A 22,132-nucleotide genomic window follows, 5' to 3' on the forward strand; every position below is an offset into this window, starting at 1 on the left:
ATATTCCTCCCTCTGGAGTACAAATAATTGCACATGACAAATAGTGCCACGAAGTATAGTTTTAAGGGGATACTGTCAAACTCATTCCTGCCTGTAAATGATTTTGCCTTCAGTGGTTGAAAACAACATGATTTTTATATAGGAGTGGGTATTTTCTAAATTTCACTACCAGTAAAACATCGAGTGTTCTGCAAATTGGTTGGACAGTGTCAAATTTGAAAGATGTGCCCTGCATTAGTTCTGTAAACTCTAGTGCAAAAGAACACCCTGGATTCTCCTTGTAAATAGGCAAATATGGAGGTTAATGCAAAGGTGCCTGTATAGTTGAACTCGTTGTGAAGCAAAAATTCAAAAGACCTGAAACATAATATATTCATGTTAATGCACTATTGTGCAATAGTTTGTTGTTTTTTTTTTTAATATGTGATTTTACCCCTATCTCGGAGGACTAGCATGCTTTTACAAATGCAGTCCTGTTAGTTACCGTTCTCAGAGTGCTCTTACAAAATCAGAAGCAAGATGCTACTGGGGAAAAAAAAGGAACAGCCTCTGGGGAATAGGAAGAAAAGCAGCTGCAAGGGAAAGTGGGTGTGTAGGGTAAGTGTCCATGGGTGCTGCCTGTTCACTTATGTAACCTTAATAGTTGTTGAATTCCATGGGGTTTTTTTACATGCATAAATAAACTGAGTAATTAAAGAAAAATCAAAATAACATTCAATCTTATTAGGTTTATGGCTTTCATAATGTGAACTTTCTAGAAATGGGATGCTGTACTTCCAGAAAGTTTCAGGTCCATTTTCCAGTGCGGATGTATGTGCAGCCACTGACCTCCATTCAAACTCACATTTTTTGGCCGTGCACACATCTTGCGGGCTCACAAACTCACCTACCCCTTGTTGAACTTACAACCTTGTGAAAAAGCGGTTCATTTTCAGAGCAGTGTAAGGAAGAGCACAGTGCTCCAGGACAAGTACTGGGAGGGGGACCCTCTTGAGAGCTTCCAAGTGAAAAGCCGGTGTCGCGTTTCCCTCAACGGGTGCATCTGAAGTTGCCCTAACTTTGTTCTCCATTTCAGGCTCGTTCGTGTTTGCTGTAACTGTCACCGATGCAGATGCCGGCTCCAATGCCGAGCTCCATTATTCCCTTGTGGGGAAAAACTCTGAGAAATTCCACATCGATCCAGCAAGGGGAGCGATCCTGACTGCGAACCCACTAGTGGGAGAATCTGAAGTCACCATTTCTGTTCACGTGAGGGATGGTGGCCGGTACCCTGAGACAGATTCTACAACCGTCACTGTGAGGTTTGTGAACAGAGCAGAATTTCCTCGCGTTCAGGCGGATCAGGAGACCTTTACGTTTCCTGAAAACCAAGCGGTTGGTACGCTTGTCACCACCGTCTCCGGGTCTTCAGCCAGAGGAGGCTCCTTGTCTTACTACATCGCCAGTGGTAACCTGGGCAGCACCTTCCTGGTCGACCAGGTGACAGGACAGCTTTCTGTCGGGCGGGCTTTGGATTTTGAAGCCATACAGAAATACGTGGTTTGGATCGAGGCCAGAGATACAGGCTTTCCTCCCTTTTCCTCGTATAAGAAACTGGAAGTAACGGTAATAGATGTCAATGATAACGCGCCAGAGTTTGAGCAAGATCCCTTCATTGCAGAAATAGTGGAAAACCTGTCCCCACGGAAGATACTGACAGTGGCTGCTGTCGACAGGGACAGTGGTCTAAATGGACAACTAAATTATGAAATAATTGAGGGCAATATGGAAAATAGTTTCAGTATCAATCGAGCCACTGGTGAGATCAGAAGTGTCAGGCCCTTGGACAGGGAGAAATTGTCTCGATACACACTAACCATAAAAGCTTCAGATAAAGGCACCCCACTCCAGAGCACAACAGTCAAAGTTATTATTAATATTTTAGATGAAAATGACAATGCTCCGAGGTTTTCCCAGATATTCAGTGCTTCTGTGCCTGAAAATGCACCTCTGGGTTTTACGGTAACCCGAGTCACAACTTCAGATGAAGACATTGGGGTGAACGCGGTCAGCAGGTACTCTATAAGGGATACAAGTCTCCCATTTACCATAAATCCCAGTACTGGGGACATCACCATCAGCAGACCACTAAACAGGGAGGACACAGACCGCTACAGAATCAGGGTCTCTGCACATGACTCCGGGTGGACGGTGAGCACGGATGTCACCATATTTGTCACGGATGTCAACGACAATGCCCCACGATTTACAAAGCCATCCTATTACTTGGAGTGTCCTGAGCTTCCTGGGATTGGGTTGAAGGTCACTCAGGTTTCAGCTACCGACCCCGATGAAGGATCAAACGGCCAAGTCTTCTATTTCATAAAATCCCAGTCCGAGTTCTTCCGAATTAATGCAACCACGGGGGAAATTTACAACAAACAGTATTTAAGGTACCAAAACTCTAGCGGTTCAAGCAATGTCAACATTAATAGGCACAGCTTCATAGTTACTTCTTCAGACCGAGGCAGTCCTCCATTAATGAGCGAGACAACCGTCACCATTAACATAGTAGACAGCAACGACAACGCACCACTGTTCCTTGCTCGTAAATATTTTACTCCTGTTACTAAGAATGTGAGAGTTGGCACAAACTTAATTAAAGTTACGGCAGTGGATGACAAAGACTTTGGCTTGAATTCTGAAGTGGAGTACTTTATCTCTGATGAAGGCAAAACTAATAAATTCAGACTGGACAGGAGTACAGGCTGGATTTCTGTGTCATCTTCACTAATGGATGATTTGAACAAAAACTTTCTGTTTAAAGTGAAAGCAAAGGATAAAGGTAATCCACCACTTTCGTCTGAGGTAGCTGTTGAAATAGTTGTGACAGAGGAAAATTACCATACACCCGAGTTTTCTCAAAGCCGTATGAGCATTACTATCCCGGAGAGTCACTCTGTTGGAACAGTGGTCAGGACGGTCTCAGCCCGAGACAGAGATACTGCTATGAATGGATTAATCAGATATAATATTTCCTCTGGAAATGAGGCTGGCATCTTTGCTATTAATACAACTACCGGTACACTGACACTAACAAAACCACTTGATTTTGAGTTACGCCAAAAGCACGAGCTAGTTGTTACTGCCACAGATGGAGGATGGGTGTCCAGAACAGGCTACTGCAGTGTCACTGTTAATGTCATGGATGTGAATGATAATTCTCCAGCATTCAGCCCTGAGGACTATTTTCCCAACGTGTTAGAAAATGCTCCCAGTGGGACAACTGTTATTCGTTTAAATGCCACTGATGCTGACTCTGGACCTAACGCTGTGATTGCATATGCTATTCAGTCCTCAGATAGTGACCTCTTTGTCATTGATCCCAATACAGGAACGATCACCACCCAGGGATTTTTAGATTATGAAACAAAGCAAAGTTACCATTTAATGATAAAGGCTTTTAATGTTCCAGATGAAGAGAGGTGCAGCTTTGCCAGTGTCAACATCCAGTTAGAAGGGACAAATGAATATGTGCCCCGTTTTGTGTCCAAGCTTTATTATTTTGAGGTTTCTGAGGCAGCTTCCAAAGGTACTGTTGTAGGTGAAGTTTTTGCAAGTGATCGTGATATGGGAACCGATGGAGAAGTCCACTACCTTATCTTTGGCAACAGCAGAAAGAAAGGCTTTGAGATAGATGAGAAAAGTGGCCAGATCTACGTTTCAGGACCTCTTGACAGAGAAAAAGAAGAACGAATCTCTTTGAAAGTCCTCGCAAAAAATTTTGGGAGCATTCGTGGTGCAGATATAGATGAAGTAACGGTTAATGTCACTATACTGGATGCCAACGATCCTCCCGTTTTTACCCTAGGAACCTACAATATACGAATCAGCGAGGGTGTTCCTCCAGGCACCCATGTCACATTCGTGAGTGCCTTTGATTCAGATTCTGTCCCTAGCTGGAGCAGGTTTTCCTATTTTATTGGGTCTGGCAATGACAACAGCGCTTTTTCCATCAACCCGCAGACAGGACAGGTAACAGTCACTGCAGAGCTGGATCGAGAAACATTGCCTGTGTACAACCTGTCTGTGCTTGCTATCGATTCGGGAATGCCATCTGCTACAGGAAGTGCCTCTTTATTAGTAACTTTGGAAGATATCAACGACAACGGCCCTACCTTGTCTACCAGCCAAGGAGAAGTCATGGAGAATAACCGTGCAGGAACTCTTGTAATGACGCTTCAATCATCAGACCCTGATCTCCCTCCTAACCAAGGTCCCTTTACGTATTACTTGCTCAGCACTGGCCCTGCAACCAGCTACTTCAGCCTTAGCACTGCTGGTGTGCTGTCAACGACAAGAGAGATCGACAGGGAGCAAATCAGCAATTTCTACCTGTCAGTGATTACGAGAGACTCTGGTGTCCCTCAGATGTCTTCTACAGGAACTGTGCAGATCAAGGTAATAGACCAAAACGACAACCCGTCTCAGCCCAGAACGGTAGAAATCTTTGTTCACTATTATGGCAACCTCTTCCCAGGTGGAATTTTGGGCAACGTAAAGCCGCAGGATCCCGATGTACTAGACAGCTTCCAGTGCTCCCTCAGCTCAGGAGTCACCAGCCTCTTCAGCATTCCCGGGGGCACCTGTGAGCTGCACTCGCAAGCGAGGTCCACGGATGGCACGTTTGACCTGGCTGTTCTCAGCAACGATGGGTTGCACGGTGCTGTCACGAGCAGTGTCCGGATTTTCTTTGCGGGCTTCAGCAATGCCACCATTGACAACAGCATCCTGCTCTGCCTGAACGCCCACAGCGTGCGTGATTTCCTGACAAATCACTATCTCCATTTCTTGCGCATCGCCAGCTCCCAGCTGACGGGGCTGGGCACCGCCGTGCAGCTCTACGGGCTGTATGAGGAGAGCAACCACACCTTCCTGATGGCGGCCATCAAACGCGGCAACAACCAGTACGTGAATCCCAGCGGCGTGGCTACCTTCTTCGAGAGCATCAAAGATGTCCTCTTCCGCCAGAGCGGGGTGCGAATCGAGGCTGTGGACCATGACTGGTGCCTGCAGAGCCCCTGCCAGAACGGAGGGAGCTGCCTGAGGAGGTTGGCGGTGAGCCCAGCTCTGAAGAGCCACGAGAGCATCCCCGTCATCATTGTGGCCAACGAGCCCCTCCGGCCCTTTGTGTGCAGATGCATGCCGGGGTACGATGGGAGTCTGTGCGAGACCGATATCGACGAATGCCTCCCTTCTCCTTGCCACAATGACGGGACTTGCCACAACTTGGTGGGGGGCTTCTCATGCAGTTGCCCAGAGGGCTTCACTGGCATGGCCTGTGAGAGGGACGTCAACGAGTGCCTTTCCAACCCGTGCAAAAACGGTGCCGCCTGCCAGAACTTCCCAGGAAGCTTCAACTGCATTTGTAAAACTGGGTATACAGGTACGCTTTTCCTTCTCTATATCTTACAGTCCTGAAGAGATGAAAAGAGGGTGGAAACGTGCCTTTTGAGCACAAGATTGTCTGAATATGAGCATCTCCAGTAGGTGAAGAGGTCATGTAAAATGAGGTATTTGTTTGGAAAACTCCAAAGGCCAGGTGCCCACAGTATCATTCTTTTTTAGCTCTGTCCTCTGGCAAATCTCACGTACCTGATTTGCATTAGAACAGAAAGATTTTTACAAGAGCTATTTTAATTTATTTAATATGTAGAAACCATTTCCAATGCTTAAGTATGATTTTTCTGTTCCTGTTATTGTTATGCATATTGTGGTAGCATTTCAAGTCTGCTTGGAGTGTGCCAAGCAAGAAAATCCGCCTCTGCCCCAAATTGCTTACAGTCATACAAGACAGAAAACAGATGAAGGATATAGGAAAAAACAGAATTCAAAGAAAGTGATCAAGCATGTCTGTTCCCTATTTTGTCCCTGTGTCAATTTTTTCAGTAACAACACAAATGTCTGCAGCATTCCTACGTCTTCCGAGTATTTTTTGTCTAATATTTATTACACATTCAAACATAGCAGCATTTTATCCCTAGAAAAAACAGGCTGATGTTTGCTTTTGTCATGACTATGATATTTAAGGAAGGTCTGAACAATTTTAACCATTGCTTACGGCCACTTTTTACAGACATCATAAAAAAAAAAATCTAACCAAAGAAGATTAGGTAAGGCTTTCATTACCTTTTCTAAGGAGTATTTCTGTATCTCAGATGCCCCAGGGCAGCCCAGGTGGACACAGCCATGTGCATTATGGTGTGGGTATTCAGGCTTACCACCACAGCTACCAAAACTCATTTGTAACCAGTGGAGCAATCAAGAGGTTGATTGTTCTTTTGTGTTTTTTTCTGAAACTAGATTAGTACAGGAGATGTCATATACTTCATTGCAAAGAAAAAGGTTAATAATTTTCAAAAGAGAGATTTAGCTGCTTCATTTAAAGCACAGCTACAGCAGTGGATACATAGTGTGAAAGGTCTGTTGATATAAAGGACACTGATGTGATCTTTTGTGTGAACCTCACAAATGTACTACTGAGCCTCAGGTCAGGAGTAATTATTGTTAATTGACAAGCAGTTCTAATTAAGGTACCAATCCAGGATTTTATTTCATGTTCTATTAGTACATCAAATTATTTTGCCAGGAGCATGGCAAAATAATTCTAGGGCACCTATCCCCTGTAACTCTTTAGGTCATTAGCACCAGAGATTAAATGGGCATATGTTTGCTGTTGCAACTCAGCAAAACACTTCATTAAGTCTGGCAGCATACTGTAGTATATGCCTCTAGCCTATAATTTGAAACATTAAAGAAATGTCCAGCTATTTTTTTTCTGGTATTAAAGCTCATATCTTAATGTTCAACCCTTATGTCAGCTAAAAATAAAGCTCTCCATGTGACAAACTTGAAAAAAGAACAACGTTTTAACTAGAAAACGTGATGAGAGACTCTTACAGTTTGAAGTGTTGGATTTCTTTCACACCATGAATTAAATGTGGCATCTGATACGAGCTTGCTTAAAGCTCCTTGTCAACACAAATAACTTTAAAATAGGCTACCACTGAGGCAGACGTTTCTATTTGCGAGTCAGATCTTTTTTAATCGGCTGGCCATTGCAGAATCAAGAATTATTTAAGTGTCTGGAGATTAATTGATCAAGACAGAAAATAAATGGCACCAAAGGATGTAATTAAAACCAAAAACATCTTCAGAGTTGAATAGCAGCAGAGCTTATTAGATAAGATCACCATTAATATTCAGTATAGTTAGACATTTTATGTCTGCAAAAGCATATTTGAAATTCTGCAAATTTAATATTCAGTAGGTTCTGCAAACAAATGTCAGAATACAGATTGTTTGAGAGTGCTTGACAGAGAGACTATTATGTCATTATTATACTGCCAACAGAAAGAGAACACAGCTGCTTGGGCGTTTAATCCTGATTCATATATGATTAAAGATAGCCATAGTGAATGTAAAAATAAAGCCTGAAACTGTTTCTTTATGAATATAAACCTTGAGTGCCTCAGCAAAAAAAAACCAGACATCCAAAATAGTGGATGTCTAATTCAGTTTACCATATACATAGCTTTGCTTCTTCTCTTAGAATAAAAATACAGTCTCATAATTGAATTTGCATGCTCAGTAAAAAAAATAATATTTACACGGTACTGCATACAAGTAGAAATTAGTATTTTCTGAGACAGACTCTCTATTCACCGTAAATTAGTACATGAGCTGTAGACCCTTATAATGGCCTACCTGAAAACTGAGAGTCTTACTTTTCCTTGATTTATTATGTTTTGTCAGCTGCATTTCACTTCATCATACTGCAAAGGTAATGTAGTTCTTTTCACTGAATAGGATTATAAAGACTGATTACCTCAGAGTAACATCATTAGGATTTAAACAATCTGTTATAATTGCATCTCTTAATGATGATCAGGTTTTGTTTTGAAAATAATCGCTTTCTGGAGGGAATATACTTTGTGATTTACAGTAGTTGTCTGCCCTTCCTTTGAACCTTTCATTTCCTGTTTTTCAGGACTCATTAAGATGAAGGAATGTAGGTTTGTGAAATTGTTTCAAATGCAAGATTAAAATATTACTGTCCTGCTTTCAGCTGGGATAGAGTTAATTTTCTTCCTACTAGCTGGTACAGTGCTGTGTTTTGGATTTAGTATGAGAGTAATGTTGGTGACACACTGATGTTTTAGTTGTTGCTAAGTAGCACTTATACTCAGTCAAGGACCTGTCAGCTTCCCCGGCTCTGCCAGTGAGGAGGTGCACAAGGAGCTGGGACGGGGCACAGCCGGGACAGCTGACCCAGCCTGGCCAAAGGGATGTTCCCCACCGTATAACAGCATGTTCCATATATAAACTGGGGATGGCTGGGGGTGGGAATCGCTGCTTGGGGACGGGCTATCAGTCACTGGGTGGCGAGCAGCAGTTGCACTGTACATCACATATTTTTGTTTATTATTATTATTGTTGTTATTTCTTCCTTTGCTTTATTATTATTTCTGCTTCCTTTACTGTTTTTATCTCAACCCACGAGGGTTTTTCTTCTAATCCTCTTCCCCAACCCACCTGGGGACAGGGAGGCTAGTGACTGGCTGCCTGGTGCTTAGTTGCCAGCTGGGGCTAAACCGCGACAATTAGAATGACCACTTTAAAAAGATGGACATAGAGAACCCCAAAAACTAAAACTCTCAAATCAGCTGAAATCTAACCCAAGAGCGTTCAGCTGGTATCTGTTCCTGTTACATTTTTCAATTAAAAAAAAAAAAATTCTCAGGAAGTTAGATTTTTGCATAAGCCCCTGCATGTGATATCATCACCTTGAGGTGATGAATGATAAACGCTGAATGCTGTCTGTTATCAATTATCCAGCATTATCCTAATTTTCATGGTCTTCAGACAAAGATCTTTCTGACACAAAAATGAATACCCCAAATCTTTCAATATTTCACCTGAGAAGAGATCTATAAAATCAACTGACTGGGGTGGCTCTAATTTGGAGTTTCCTTGGTTCCCAAAACATTGGCTGAGATGTTTCCTTCCCCTCCTTGATTTGATACCCTGAAACGCTAATCAAACATATATCATTAGCTTAATTCTGTATGCTTTATGCTCATAAAATGATTCCACAGCTGAGAAGTGCATAATAGTCTGAATGTGTGAAAATGCTTCTTGAAAACTGACTTGCTTAAGCCATGAAAACGCATACATCTCATAATTTTTTGAGGTACATTACTTACGTGAGATAAAGGTCTATCAGAACATTACTCTTAAATTCATGTTGTAAAACTTAAATCATCAGACTGTTGTGGAAAATGACCTCTGAAAACCAAAAGTGCTCTAATTTTGTGAGGTTAAAATCATTGACTTCATCTTTCTGGAAAGCAGTAAAACTAAGCACTTGGGTTCAGGTGAGGATGCTTTTATGCATAGTGGCAAACAGTGTCCTCTGCAATCCAGTAAGGTTCCCTGAATGATGTTTTATCTGTGCAATAGAGAATTTCAAAATAGCTAGTACTTGTGTAATTTCTCTACTCAAGAACAGTAGTCCTCTCTCAAACTCTTTTTTTTTTTCTCCTCTCCATAAAAAATAGTATCTAAATATAAGCATAGTATCTCAGGCAGAACGGGGAAAACAATGGATTTGCAAGCTACGTTTTATTTTTCCAAATCCAAATCTTTAGTGCACACCTTACTGTGTACTTTCACCCATGAAACCTGTAGGCCATCAGGGTGAACCTGAACAAATGCACTCTTTTACTAAGGTACTAGAAAGCTAGCATTAGCGTGCTGCAAAGGAGATGACTGAAAGTGGTAGGACACCCTGCTGCCATCTTGGGTGGCTCTACTTGCTAGAAGAATAAGGTGTTAAAAGAAAACGGTCAAAGTCTAGTAGAAGTTGCAGGACCAAGTACAATGTAACTGGCATCACAGCAACTTCTCTGGAGGAATCCCCACAGTGAAGAAAAGACAACCAAGAGAAAAACCCTGCTGGGTAAAGCCCTGAGCAACCTGATCTCACTCAGAAGGTTGCCTTGCTTTCAGTGGGGGTTGGACATCATGACCTCCAAGGTTCCTCCAGCCTAACTATTTTCATGATTTCTGGAGTACATGTCCTTGTTCAGAGGTCTAGAAAAATCCACTTCTGCCAGTCAAGTGTGGGCAATAACACCAGAGGGAAAAATAGGGGCACAGGAGGAACATGGTTTAGATGAAAAGGGAAGAGTAAGAAGGTGCAGTTTGAACACTGGTGGACCATCTGAAAACCAGGAGTTGATAGAAACTCTCTGGATCTTGGCAGAGTAACCAATGCAGTCTGTCAATGATAGCTTGAAATATGGAGACCTTCCCTTAGAGGATGGATGAGGAATGTGTGAGAGTTTCTGCCTCAGAGGAGTCTAAGGAGGGACTGACCAAAGATCTGAAGGTAGCAGGAAATTTGGATTAGTTGATCAAGTTCAGGATTCTGCAGTAAGGAGGGAATTGAGGCTTTGTAGCAGCAACTGTCTTCAGAAGCAGCTGATGTTAAGTAATTGGTAGGTAAGGTTGCCTGGAGGGATACGCATAGAAGAAATTCAGAAGCTGGAAATTTTTAGAAGAAAGAAAAGGTATAACTAAAAATTATCTTTAAGCAGGAGAAAAAGATGGATGTCTAAGAGTTTTAGTATTTTTTTAATTGAAAATGAGTTATATACTAAATAAAAATAAGTTTGTGATCTTTTGGTAGTTACATAACATTATATTACACTGTCTACCTCCTTTATTTATTTATCAGTTTCTAGTTTATAACTCTCATCATCTGTTTACCAGGTTTATCTAATGATCTTGCTTTATCAAAGTAATTTATTTTAATTCCTTATACAGAACAACCATAGTCATAAACCAGAACAGTATTCCCAAATTATACTTTTGTCCTGCTGATATTTAACATGCATTTAAAGAGGGAAAAATAATCTTCATCAACATCATTTGTTGGATCATTATTCCAAATATAAATAGATATATTTTTTCCAAATCTTTAGCACTTCAGTGAATGGCAAAGAATAGCTGAAATTTCGTCTTCGTTTTAAATAAATATTAGTTTTAATAGCTCTGATGAATTGTTTAATCAGAATATTCGTCTTCTCCTGTGTCAAAACAGTTAGAATAAATGCAAACACAATTTTATTAGTTTCATGAATTATTCAAACAATTGTTAAATATGAAGATGATGTTATTATTCACTGGTTAAAGTATGTGAGCTAAAATAAACATCCATATTCTGTTGCTGACTCAGCAAATATACCATCTTTAATGTTAGCTGAGAAAAATAAAAGTATTTAGATTGAATTGCAAAAAACTGAGTAAGCCTTATTAGCTACACTTGATTTTTGTGAAAACTAAGAAACATCATTGAGCTAATTTAAGCATCTCTACCTCACTCTTGCTACATGTTCTCTTCAGTAAGTCAAAGATCTGTACTATGTACCATCATTTTATAATAAAGAAAACAGCAAAATCTAAGAAGTTAGCTCATCCTTCAGTCATGCCCATTAGAGAATAAAATATAAATAAATAACCCCAAAGCATAATTAGATTCAGACACTGGAAATGGTTCCTGGATTTATGGTGAATCTACAAGTTACGTATTAACCACAGGAATCCTCCAGCGCTCTGTTTCCATCCTGCTTGCAGTCACATATGGAGGGCTGCTGCTCACACGGAGGAACTGCCTGCAAACTTCTTTATGTTAAACAGAAAAGTAGAGAGGAAAAAAAAGAGGTTTTCTTAGTTAGGTGACTGAAGTTGTGAAATGCTGAAAAAGCTAGCAGAGTTAATATAGCACAGTCCTGATTTGCTGCGGTTTTAGGGACCAGCAATTCCTGAGGACGCTGCATATTGTGCGTTGCTGCCATGTGAGATGTAAGAATTATGAGATGCATGTGACATGTAAAAATGGACACCCTCTATGCAAGCTCATGTTCTATTTTTAACTTAAATGTATATTACATTTATATGGTATGAGGAATAAAATAATTCATCATCAGTGAAATAAGAAGCATAAGTCAGTCTTATGTGTATATATCCTGGCCTAGATGAACTTCAAGGAGAGGTCTGGAAGAATGTAGCTGATTTTGCCAGTTTTTTGAGAGACACATGAGAGACAAACATGACAATACTTTCAAGTTTTTGCTGAGCAGGCAGCGAAGGCTGGCACTGCTGGCAGAAGGAAGGCAGGTACCAAGAGTGATGTGTAGTGGAAGTGTTGCTAAACTGCTAAAAGATAAGCAATGAGTGAAGATCAATACTTTTCTAGGTAATGTTTCCACACAAAGAAAATTTTAGTTTTGTATGAAGCATCCCCTTGTCAGTATTCAGCATCTGTTAAAAGCTTCACTTTTTTTCTTGGTTCCCTTCCTTGTTGAAATGAATTATATGATTTCAGTTTAATCTCTGGTGAATAATATTTACCACATGTGACGATGTCTGCTTAGAAAAGGACTGTATCCAGGGTAACTTGTTTTAGCTCCAGAGGACTGTGGTCCCTTTGAGTCAGGAAAGAGATTGTAACTGATGAGGAAAAATAAGAAAAATCATATAATGTACAGTAGCAGCCTGTGTTCAGCATGCCGTGTTCATACAGGGTCAAGCAAGGGCTGTCTATCTCCTTCACACTAATGAGTACATTGCATTCAACAGGGGGGAAACGAAAGTGGTTGTTTTTTTTTTTTTTTACTTCAGCATCTCTTTCCATTTCATGATCTCTCTCTTATGGACACCAATTGATTAAAAAAAAAAAAAACCAAACAAACTGCTAATACCTATATGAAATAATTACAGTGAGACGCTCAAAAAGTAAAGTTCATTCCTCTGGGCCGTTATTACTATAATGCCCATGTCAGGGCTGGGAGCAACCCAGCATTGTCTCTGTTTCCTCCCTCCATCCCACAGCCACAACTGGTCCCTGGTGCCCTTCCTCCTGGCCATGCATTCACACTGGTTCATAAGCTCATTACCTAAACACCAACCTGACTTCCCTATTGACCTGCATACTCTGACCTGGAAATTGCTTTTATTCTCTAATCACAGGGAAAACGTGTGACTCTACTATCAATTATTGTGAGTGCAACCCCTGTTTCAATGGTGGATCCTGCCAGAGCGGGGTGGAGGGGTATTACTGCCACTGCCCCTTTGGTGAGTACTCCTTTCCTCCTCTCTGCTTCATCTTTCCTTTCCCTGTTAATATTTCTCAAATGGCTATTTATTTTTACCTATATAAAACTGACGGGTGTGCATATGGATCCTGGTCCATGGGCATGTGTTGGTCATCTCTTGGCCCCATCCTCTCTGGTTTTCCCCAGCTGCAAGAGAGAGAAGCTGATATTTCTGCAGGCATGTGGCAGCATGGAGGGGGTCACTGTGGCTGTGGTGGGGGGCACAGCGAAGGCTCAGAGCAGCGCTTGCTCTACTGCCTAATAACAGACACTTTTAGGAGAGCTGAAGAGTAAGACCACTGTAAATTCTTGAGTCCTGTGCAGTTGCAAAGTGCAAGGAAGTCATCATAATGTTAAACTAGAAAAAGGGACTTTGGGATGATATTGAGTGGTGAGGGCTTGGTTTTCTTTTGAGAAATGTGCATAATTTGTCAAAATATCTGTAAAGCAAGAATTAGAGAGCACCCACATTTTTCTGCAAGTGAGGAGCACAACATTAGGTATTGGCACTTTTCTATTTAGTAGATTTGATTAAGAGAACCTGACCAAATCAAAACAGCTTTGTCAGCCCACAGCAGTACTTGCCTGTTCAATTTATTTTATGTTAATAAAGTTCATGAGTTCCAAACCCAGAGCACTATTCTGAGAATTAGAGATGCATATAGTACTGCAAAAGAGTTTAATAATTATTAGAATTTAATTATCCCAATTTTTTTTTGTGGAATGAACCCAATAAAGACATAAAACAATACAGATATTTTAAGGTATCATGACATAATTGCAGCAAGATTTGTTCTGAATGGAGATTAGTCCAGAATTGTCATTGTTCATACAGAAAAGCATGAAAGTACGTGCAACAGATTACTCGAAACACAGATGAACCTGAGAAATCATCTACAATGTTTTAAGGTTGCTGAAAAGCCTCACACAAAAGTATGGTTCTCAATACATATTTGTAACAACCTCTGAATATGGTTTTCTACTAACATGTGGAATAACTTCTTTATTCTCTTTTATTTCCTTTGGTTTATGTTTCCTCAGAGTTTATTAATTTCCTATATAGTCATAGTTCATTGTAAATGTAACTAATTAATAAATTAGGTAAGTTTTTTCTCATTGTCACTGCAGTAAAAAAATCAAGGGAAATTATGTGACAGAGATCTGAAAAGAAATATGTAGAATTCTCATCAATAAAAATACTGAGAAGGCGTAATGTTTTAATCACATACATGTTTATATCAGAAGTATAAAAAATGAACTACTGATTGAGAAACAGTTCAGATAACAGCTATAAAGTGAAAAATAAGCTCAAGTTGCAAGTTTATTTCCATAACTGGATTAACAAATGCTTGATGACAACTAGCAACCGTATTTGACATAGCTGTCAAACTTGTGTTTTTTTATTTTCTAAAGAAACCATAGAGGCTCAATGAAGTGTACTTTGTTTTTCAATAGATGGAACTGTCATTTGTAACTCAATTTTTAAGTTTAAATATATAGACTTCAACACCCACCTGTGGGTAATAGGATTCTTCTGTTCAAGTTGCATATTTTTAATCATACATTAGGGGTTTCTTAAAAAGCCTGTGTATTGTAGCCATATCTAGAGCACATCAACACTTTGTTTCTGGGAGAATGCTCAGTAAGGAAAAAACTATCTGATACCAGATTTTACTTTTAATTTTGCAGGTGTTTTTGGGAATCATTGTGAACTGAACAGTTATGGATTTGAAGAGCTGTCATATATGGAGTTTCCCAGTATGGATCCAAACAATAATTACATCTATATAAAGTTTGCCACTATAAAAAGGAATGCCTTAATGTTGTATAACTATGATAACCAAACTGGAGAGCGGGCAGAATTTCTGGCCCTGGAAATAGCAGAAGAGAGGCTGAGATTCTCTTACAATCTTGGCAGTGGCACATACAAGCTTACCACAACTAAGAAGGTGTCTGATGGACAGTTTCACACAGTTATTGCCCGGAGGGCTGGAATGGTAAGAAATGCTAAAATGAGGATTTAAGACAAGTTCAAGCCAAGTCACTTTGGCTTCCACATGAACTCAGAGGAACATAAAATTAGTAACATTGCGTTTGTAGAAGAACCTCCAACTTTGGAAAAAACTTCCCTCGTTCCTGTCTTGCTCCAGCTGACTTGAAGACCTATAATGGTTTGTTTAGTATGACGATGATAAAGAATAATTAAAAAAATATGTGCAATGCCTGGTACTCTAAATGTGAATAATGAGAACTAGGAATAATGAATTAAATAAATTACTACACATGAGGCTAATTAACTGATGCAGATTACAGGCATGATTACCAGGGAAGGCTAATTAACCATAGTAACTACAAAAAGCCTCAAAATAATTTTTCTCAACATTTGGAAAATAGAAGCGGACAATCTTAAAATTCCAGGTGTCCCTGACCCCCTTGAGCTAGTTCAGAGATTTTACAAAAGACTGGAAGCCTGTTTTTCCTCTGTAGCATACATGTAAAAATTTCAAAGGCTCTACTTTGAGAGGGTTTTCTGGGGGGAAAAAGGGGAGTTTTTTCTTTTTGTCCCCTAGAAAGCATCTGAGGGGAGTAATTCTGCCAAAAGCTGGACTGGCTGGGACAACCGATTGCCATATGCCTGGTATTCTTGACCCCTCTCCTGCCTTAATTTTTTTTCCCAGTAAATGTTTTCTATTCCTCTTCTCTCATTTTAAAATAATATTTCCAAAGCAGAACATAAACCAAATGCTCTTTGAGTTCAAGCCAAGCTTTTTGATTCCACAGTGTTTGAGTTTGAAATGAAACCAAATCTATTTGCCATCCATAATCAGTAACAATTGCCCAACAGCTCCCTTCTCAGGCAGAAGCAGACAGCATAGGTGGAATCCCATATTCTGTCCATGTTTGAAATTAAAGTCACATAAGAATAATATACAGTTGGGGCTTCACATTTTGTTTTATGTATTTCAAGCCAGTAGTGATGAAGGGAATATAAGAATAAACTGTTCTATCCAGTGTGGCTTCCCCTGAGTCCTTGTAGAGATTTCCCATCATGAACTGCTGCTGAGATACAGCACTTTTTTAGTTTTAAACTGCTCAGTTTGGAGCGCTCTGCTGAAGAAATTGAGGTCTAGGGCGAGATGTCCATAGGCACAAAAGTCCTGAGAGCAGCAGAGGGGTATATTACCTCATGGGTTGGGGACCACCTTTGTAGGACCAGAGTTGTCTCTCTCCTGACCTTTCTAAATGGTGCTTTTTTCTTCTCTCTTAGAGAGTCTTGAGCCTGAAACTGCATTTCAACTGCATAGTGCAAGACCTGATTTCTCCATTTATTGAAGGGGGGATGGTTTAGTCTTCAGCTGGATTTTCAAATCCAACCTGAGTGTGTTTGTAGGAGTTCTATATCCAAATAAGATGAAGGATAATTGTGATGTTGATTAATTACTTTGTTTTAACGTGCCTTAATATCAGATACTTAATAATTTGCATCGCAGCTTCCAAAATGGGAAAGCCCAAAGGTGCATCTAAATCTTGAAAGGCACCAGGTTCCCATTTTAGCAACTAAATTAGTGTGGTATTTCCATCAATAAGATGGCTAACTATAGGAGCACACCTTAAAAATTGCAGCAAATAAATTAAATACACTTAAGGAAAAAATAGAGCAGGAAAATGTTTTACTTGTAGATATGCCAGAGGGATAGACTATAGAAGAAGAGATAACACAAAAAGCATTATTTACAGAAAATTCCAGTTATGGATGCTTCATACTGAAAGCAAACATTTAAGACAACCTCTACCTTTGTGTGATTTTTTTTTTTTTTTTAAATGTTTAAACCTTCTCAGTAATGTCAGCTGTTTACAAACACAGTTATGTGAAAAGAATCGCCTTTGTCTTACATATTTCTGCTGCAGGAAAAATGTCTCCCAGATGTCCAAAACTGTATAAAATAGCCCCCCTTCAGGATTCCAAATCTGTCATTTCCTACAGCACAGTGGGATTTTATCGGAAACTGGTAAAATCATTAAGTTGTCAGTCCTGAGCTATTGCAGAGTGACAGGATAGAAAGTCTCATAATGCGGCAAGGTAACCGTAGAGTAATGCTTAAGTAACAAGCAGGAACATGTGACTAACATTAGAAAATAAATTGTATGAACTCTGGTCCAAGGAAAATATATTCTCAAATATCTAGCCCTTCAGCTGGGGTTGTAGCTTGGCTTTCACAGCGCATAGCGGTGTAAGTTAGGGAGATTTTGCTGATTGAGCTAAGAACAAAAAACTAATTTCATTTTTTGTTGTTGATATTCTGAAGGAAAGTAAGTATATGTGTGATGGCATACCGGCCAGCCAACTTAATATTCTTTCTATGAATTGTTTCATTTATACAGGGCTGTAATCTGCTTTGGAAGTGCAGACTGATGTTTCTCAGGAGAAGCAGTTTGCTCATTGTGTATGAAAAGAAATTCAAGATAAGCTTTCATTAAAAATAGCAAATTGAACAATTCAGGCGTACTGTAGGGCATGGTTTAGGGCTAAGAGCTATGAATTTATTTGGTCAATACAATGCGTCAGCTCACAGTATATATTTGGAAATAGCATGGACAATCTATGGGGATTTCAGCAGGACGTTGTTAGTGAACTTAGTTGCAGGCAGGAAAAAAAGCCATTGCAGAGTAATGACATACGGATAGCTATTGCTGTTTGCTCAGCTCCTGTAGAGTAACCTAAATCAAAAAATAAAGCAAGGCATTTTTAAAAGTGACGTTTGATTTAAATTTGCTGTAAAACTGTACCACACATCTAGTTGAAACATGAGAAGCTGATATGTACAATTTGGAGTTTATGTTTATTTTTCTGAAAATTTGTTTTAAGGAATAACTAACCAGGGGTTTTTTTGCAGCGCATCTGTTATTAATAAATCGCTGTGGGGAAAATTCTTTGCTAAATAAGTAATAAAATAAAAACTCCTTTTTAAATCAGCAGGAATTATTTCATGATTTTAGTGAAAGCTTTGGTTAGACTTTTAGAGATTACAAATAGAAGTGCCATGATTCGCTTCAGTGTAAATGACTGAGATGGATAATGAGGCAACCTCATCATCTGAGGCTTGATGGCTTGGAGATAATAATAAAAAGGAAGATGGCTGTAAGTGCTGGTGATGCCTGCTACTTCTCTGAACGTCAGCTTGGTCCCGTCACCGTGGTCTCACTGTAGGTGTCCACGTTTCACCATTGTCAGCGTGGGGCAAACACCTTTCATGACATACCAGCCTAAGGATTACTTTAATCAGGTCCACTTAGTTACTCTTTGAGTATTACTGAGTGGTTGGTTATTATTTTTAACTAGTAATCTTCGTGTTTGTACTCCCAGCTTTTGTCACATGCTTTTTATCAAGCTCAAGCAATATGTTTAATGTCACAGTCAAGCCCCTGAAGGAATGCCCTTTGTGTTTGGAGGGAGCAGCGCTCTGTTCAAATCAAGAGTAGGATATGGTATGAGCCAAAATAACTGCAGTTTCAAGGAGTAAAGCAAATAAACATGAAAGAAACCCTACCCAGATCTGAAAACTTTGTGTTTAACTGATTCTCTGTACGAAGCAGTAAATTAGCTCACTCTCTGTTAGTATCCGCATCTTGGTATTCACTATGTTGGTGCAGAGTGTGGCTCTGAAGCTCCCTGTGATCCCAAGTGACATAGTAATATACAAGTGCTCCATTCTAGCCAAGTCCTTGATATGGTATATTTAATCATAAATATTTAGCGTGGTTGAGAACTACAGCCTTGTAATATTCAGCACATTTGTGTGTGTGGCTTTTGCAGGCAGCATCATTGACGGTGGATTCCTGCTCTGAGGATCAGGAGCCAGGCTACTGCACTGTGAGCAATGTGGCTGTTTCTACTGACTGGTAAATAATTCTTCATTTTGTGTGTAGGGGGAGTTGCTGTAAAATAAAAAGTAAAATGAAAAAGAAATTCTCTAAATTCTCATTCTCTAAAGCCAGAGGAATAGGAATTTGGAATAATCATTAAGTGCCCTTAGCCCAGCCTCAAGCAAGGGATAGATACCTCAGCTGCACTCCTTCAGAAGCATGCAAAGGCAAGGCTCCAAAGTGTCCTTTTCTCCCATCTTTGCAGACGTGAATTAAATTTCCTGCATGTACTGCTACTTGCTAACTCAGGCTGCATTTCTGCATGGAGTTTATTCATGACAGGGATTTTACTCAAAAATTCTCATGTTTTGACTCTGTCTCTGTCCCCAGGCTTTGGGGCCACATAAGAAATGTACAGCCATGGGTAGTCTGTGCTGTGGTATAAAAGGGGATAAGACTTACTGCCCAATAGTATGACATTTCATATCATAATCTAGACGTTAACAAATCAGTATATCAGATACAGTAGTACACAAATGTATTTGTTATAATCAACTGGCTCTTAAATATACAGCACTACTCTTTGCCAGTTTGAAGTTCTACAATATTTAGTGCTACAAATCTTTAGCAAAGACTCCTCCACTTTCACATTTTGAGTAGCATCTGTCTTGCCAAAACAAGGCTCAGACTCAAAAAACTACAATTGAGTAAAAAAACCTTATTTATTATGATTTCAAGCATGCTGCTTAGTCAAGTGAGTAGAAATTTGACATGCAATAACTGAGTGTGAATTTAGAGTCATACCCATTAAAACTTAGTTCAAACACTGCTGATCTCTCTGTCTCCCTTTCTAAATGTAAAATACGAATTTTGGAAGAGGAATTTTAGCCGCAGACCATAGCTGATAGTTACAGTTCCTGTGTTGTCATTGCTATCTCAATGTCTGATACTGATAAGGTATTTTTCTGACTCTTTTATAGGACTCTCGATGTACAACCAAATCGAGTTACTGTTGGTGGCATCAGGTCTGTAGAGCCCATCCTTCAAAGGAGAGGACAGGTGGAAAGCCATGATTTTGTGGGCTGTATAATGGAGTTTGCAGTCAACGGACGTCCCCTGGAGCCCAGCCAGGCTTTGGCAGCACAAGGAATCTTAGATCAGTACGTCTGCTATATATGGTGTCGAATGGACCGCGTTGACAATAAAAGAAGCTGTCATGAAAGTCAGATGCTATTCTGTTCAGACACCATCAGATATTTCTTGTAAAAAAAATGACTGTAGAATTTATTGTGAAGTGTAAAAAATGTAGGAAGAAACTGAATTTGGATAAAAGGTTCACAAAAGGTTACAGAGGCTTCAAAAAAGCAGCATCGCTACACTTCTATTGCCAATTATTAATGTTGCTTTGCAGGTTGAAATAGAGTAGCCCTGTTATTGGGTTTCTTTATAAATTCCACCTGGGTTTGGCTGTACTCACACTGTTTGCTAACCCTCTACTACCTCTTGTTTCTTTTTAATCCACAATGTCTGTTCTATCACTTTACCTCTCAAGTATCACTGAATTTCCCTCATATCCTCTGATCCTCTGTATGGTCTTTCAGAAATGATGGACTATCTGATTCTATCATTTTTTCCAGCTCAGTATTTGAAGTCACAGTTGTAGCAATAATGTCAGTCTCGCATCCAAATTTGCTAGCTCACTTTTCCTCTTTCAACCCCAAGTTTGCGCTCTTCATTATGATGTGAAGTCTCTGGAGATCTGCAGCATAAAAAGAACCTAAAAGATTTTCTTCATCTCTTGTGTAATAGATAATAGGAATTTCACTGTCTTTGAATTCCTTTCTCTTTTGTAAGGCTGTTTTAACTTGACCCTGAAAATTGGGATCTACTTAGAAACATGAGCTGCCTATGGAGAAGAGCCTCTCTATTTTTGCATTTCTGGGGGGGAAGAAAGGGGAGTATTGTTTAAACACGTGATGCTTCCCAGCACGTTTGCTCTGCCTATTTGTGCACATGTTCTTCAGCATTGACTTTTCTGATTTGTTTCAGGTGTCCCAGACTGGAAGGTGCTTGCACGACCAGCCCCTGCCAACATGGTGGCACCTGTGTTGATCACTGGTCATGGCAGCAGTGTCACTGCAAAGATGGACTGACAGGAAAGCATTGTGAAAAATGTATGGAGGGAGCTCTACTGTCTTTCTCTTTAATGTACACCTAGCTGTGGTTTAACCAAATGCCATGAAGAGTTTCTTTTCAGGAGTGTGGGATAATGAATTTTATAAAATAATGAAAACAAGCAGCATGCTTGCCTCTTAAATAATTTTGAAGGAAAAATCCAGAATGGACTATTGTCCTTCATGAGCTAAAAATAGCAACAAGTTACATATATGTATGTTTTCTGGTGTGTATATCACATGTCAGATAACGTGCACTAATTTAAAACTACTGCTTCCCAATAATGTATAATCGGTAACTAAAACAAAGCTCTCCCAAAGGAGGGATTTGTCTGCTGTGAGGAGGTAAGAGGGTAAGGGAAAACCTTTCCCTTCTCATAAACATTGTGTGCATGTGCTTATGGCTTCTCCGAACTGTAGGCCTTTTTATCAAATGGCCGTCAGATTATATGCAAGAAAATATGGTAAATGTAAATAAAAGCAAGCCCTTTACACTCTGGGATTATTAACTTGCACATGGATAGCTCTGTAAATCAATACGGGATTGTCTAGGAGAGCAAAGTGATTTATTTCCATGTAGTTGTAGTATAATGACTGGGCTTTGTTTTCTTACATGTCCCATTATTGTTTAGCTGATTTATATGCTTTTATTGCGCCGGTTTATAAAAGAATTTAGCCATAATTTTAACAGCATTTGGTAGTCAATGTTCTGCCATTTTTTATTCTTTTTTTTATGCCATAACAAATAGAAAGTCATTATCTCTGCCCTGAAGAGCTTGGAGTTCAATATATCATGAAACCCTGCTTGCAGTAATGGAAACAGTAACATCCCTGGGAAGGAATTACACTTCTGAGCGCCAAATTTTTTTCCTTACTCCCTCACTTGTTCCCTAG

At 39.8% G+C, this 22,132-nt stretch overlaps 1 protein-coding gene across 1 annotated transcript in view; it reads left to right on the forward strand.

Moving 5' to 3' along the window:
• Nucleotides 1-22,132, forward strand: part of FAT4 (FAT atypical cadherin 4) — a gene marked incomplete at its 3' end in the record, with an annotated part of 153,996 nt that overhangs the window by 120,520 nt on the left and 11,344 nt on the right. Inside the window, exons 9-14 of the mRNA XM_081999665.1 lie at nucleotides 1,076-5,425; nucleotides 13,075-13,179; nucleotides 14,889-15,196; nucleotides 19,015-19,100; nucleotides 20,045-20,224; nucleotides 21,114-21,238. Of these exons, the coding sequence (XP_081855791.1) occupies nucleotides 1,076-5,425; nucleotides 13,075-13,179; nucleotides 14,889-15,196; nucleotides 19,015-19,100; nucleotides 20,045-20,224; nucleotides 21,114-21,238 (5,154 nt within the window). The remainder of the gene's footprint in view (nucleotides 1-1,075; nucleotides 5,426-13,074; nucleotides 13,180-14,888; nucleotides 15,197-19,014; nucleotides 19,101-20,044; nucleotides 20,225-21,113; nucleotides 21,239-22,132) is intronic.

Source organism: Phaethon aethereus (genome assembly GCF_964289735.1).
Source record: "Phaethon aethereus genome assembly, chromosome: 4".
NCBI classification, from domain to species: domain Eukaryota; kingdom Metazoa; phylum Chordata; class Aves; order Phaethontiformes; family Phaethontidae; genus Phaethon; species Phaethon aethereus.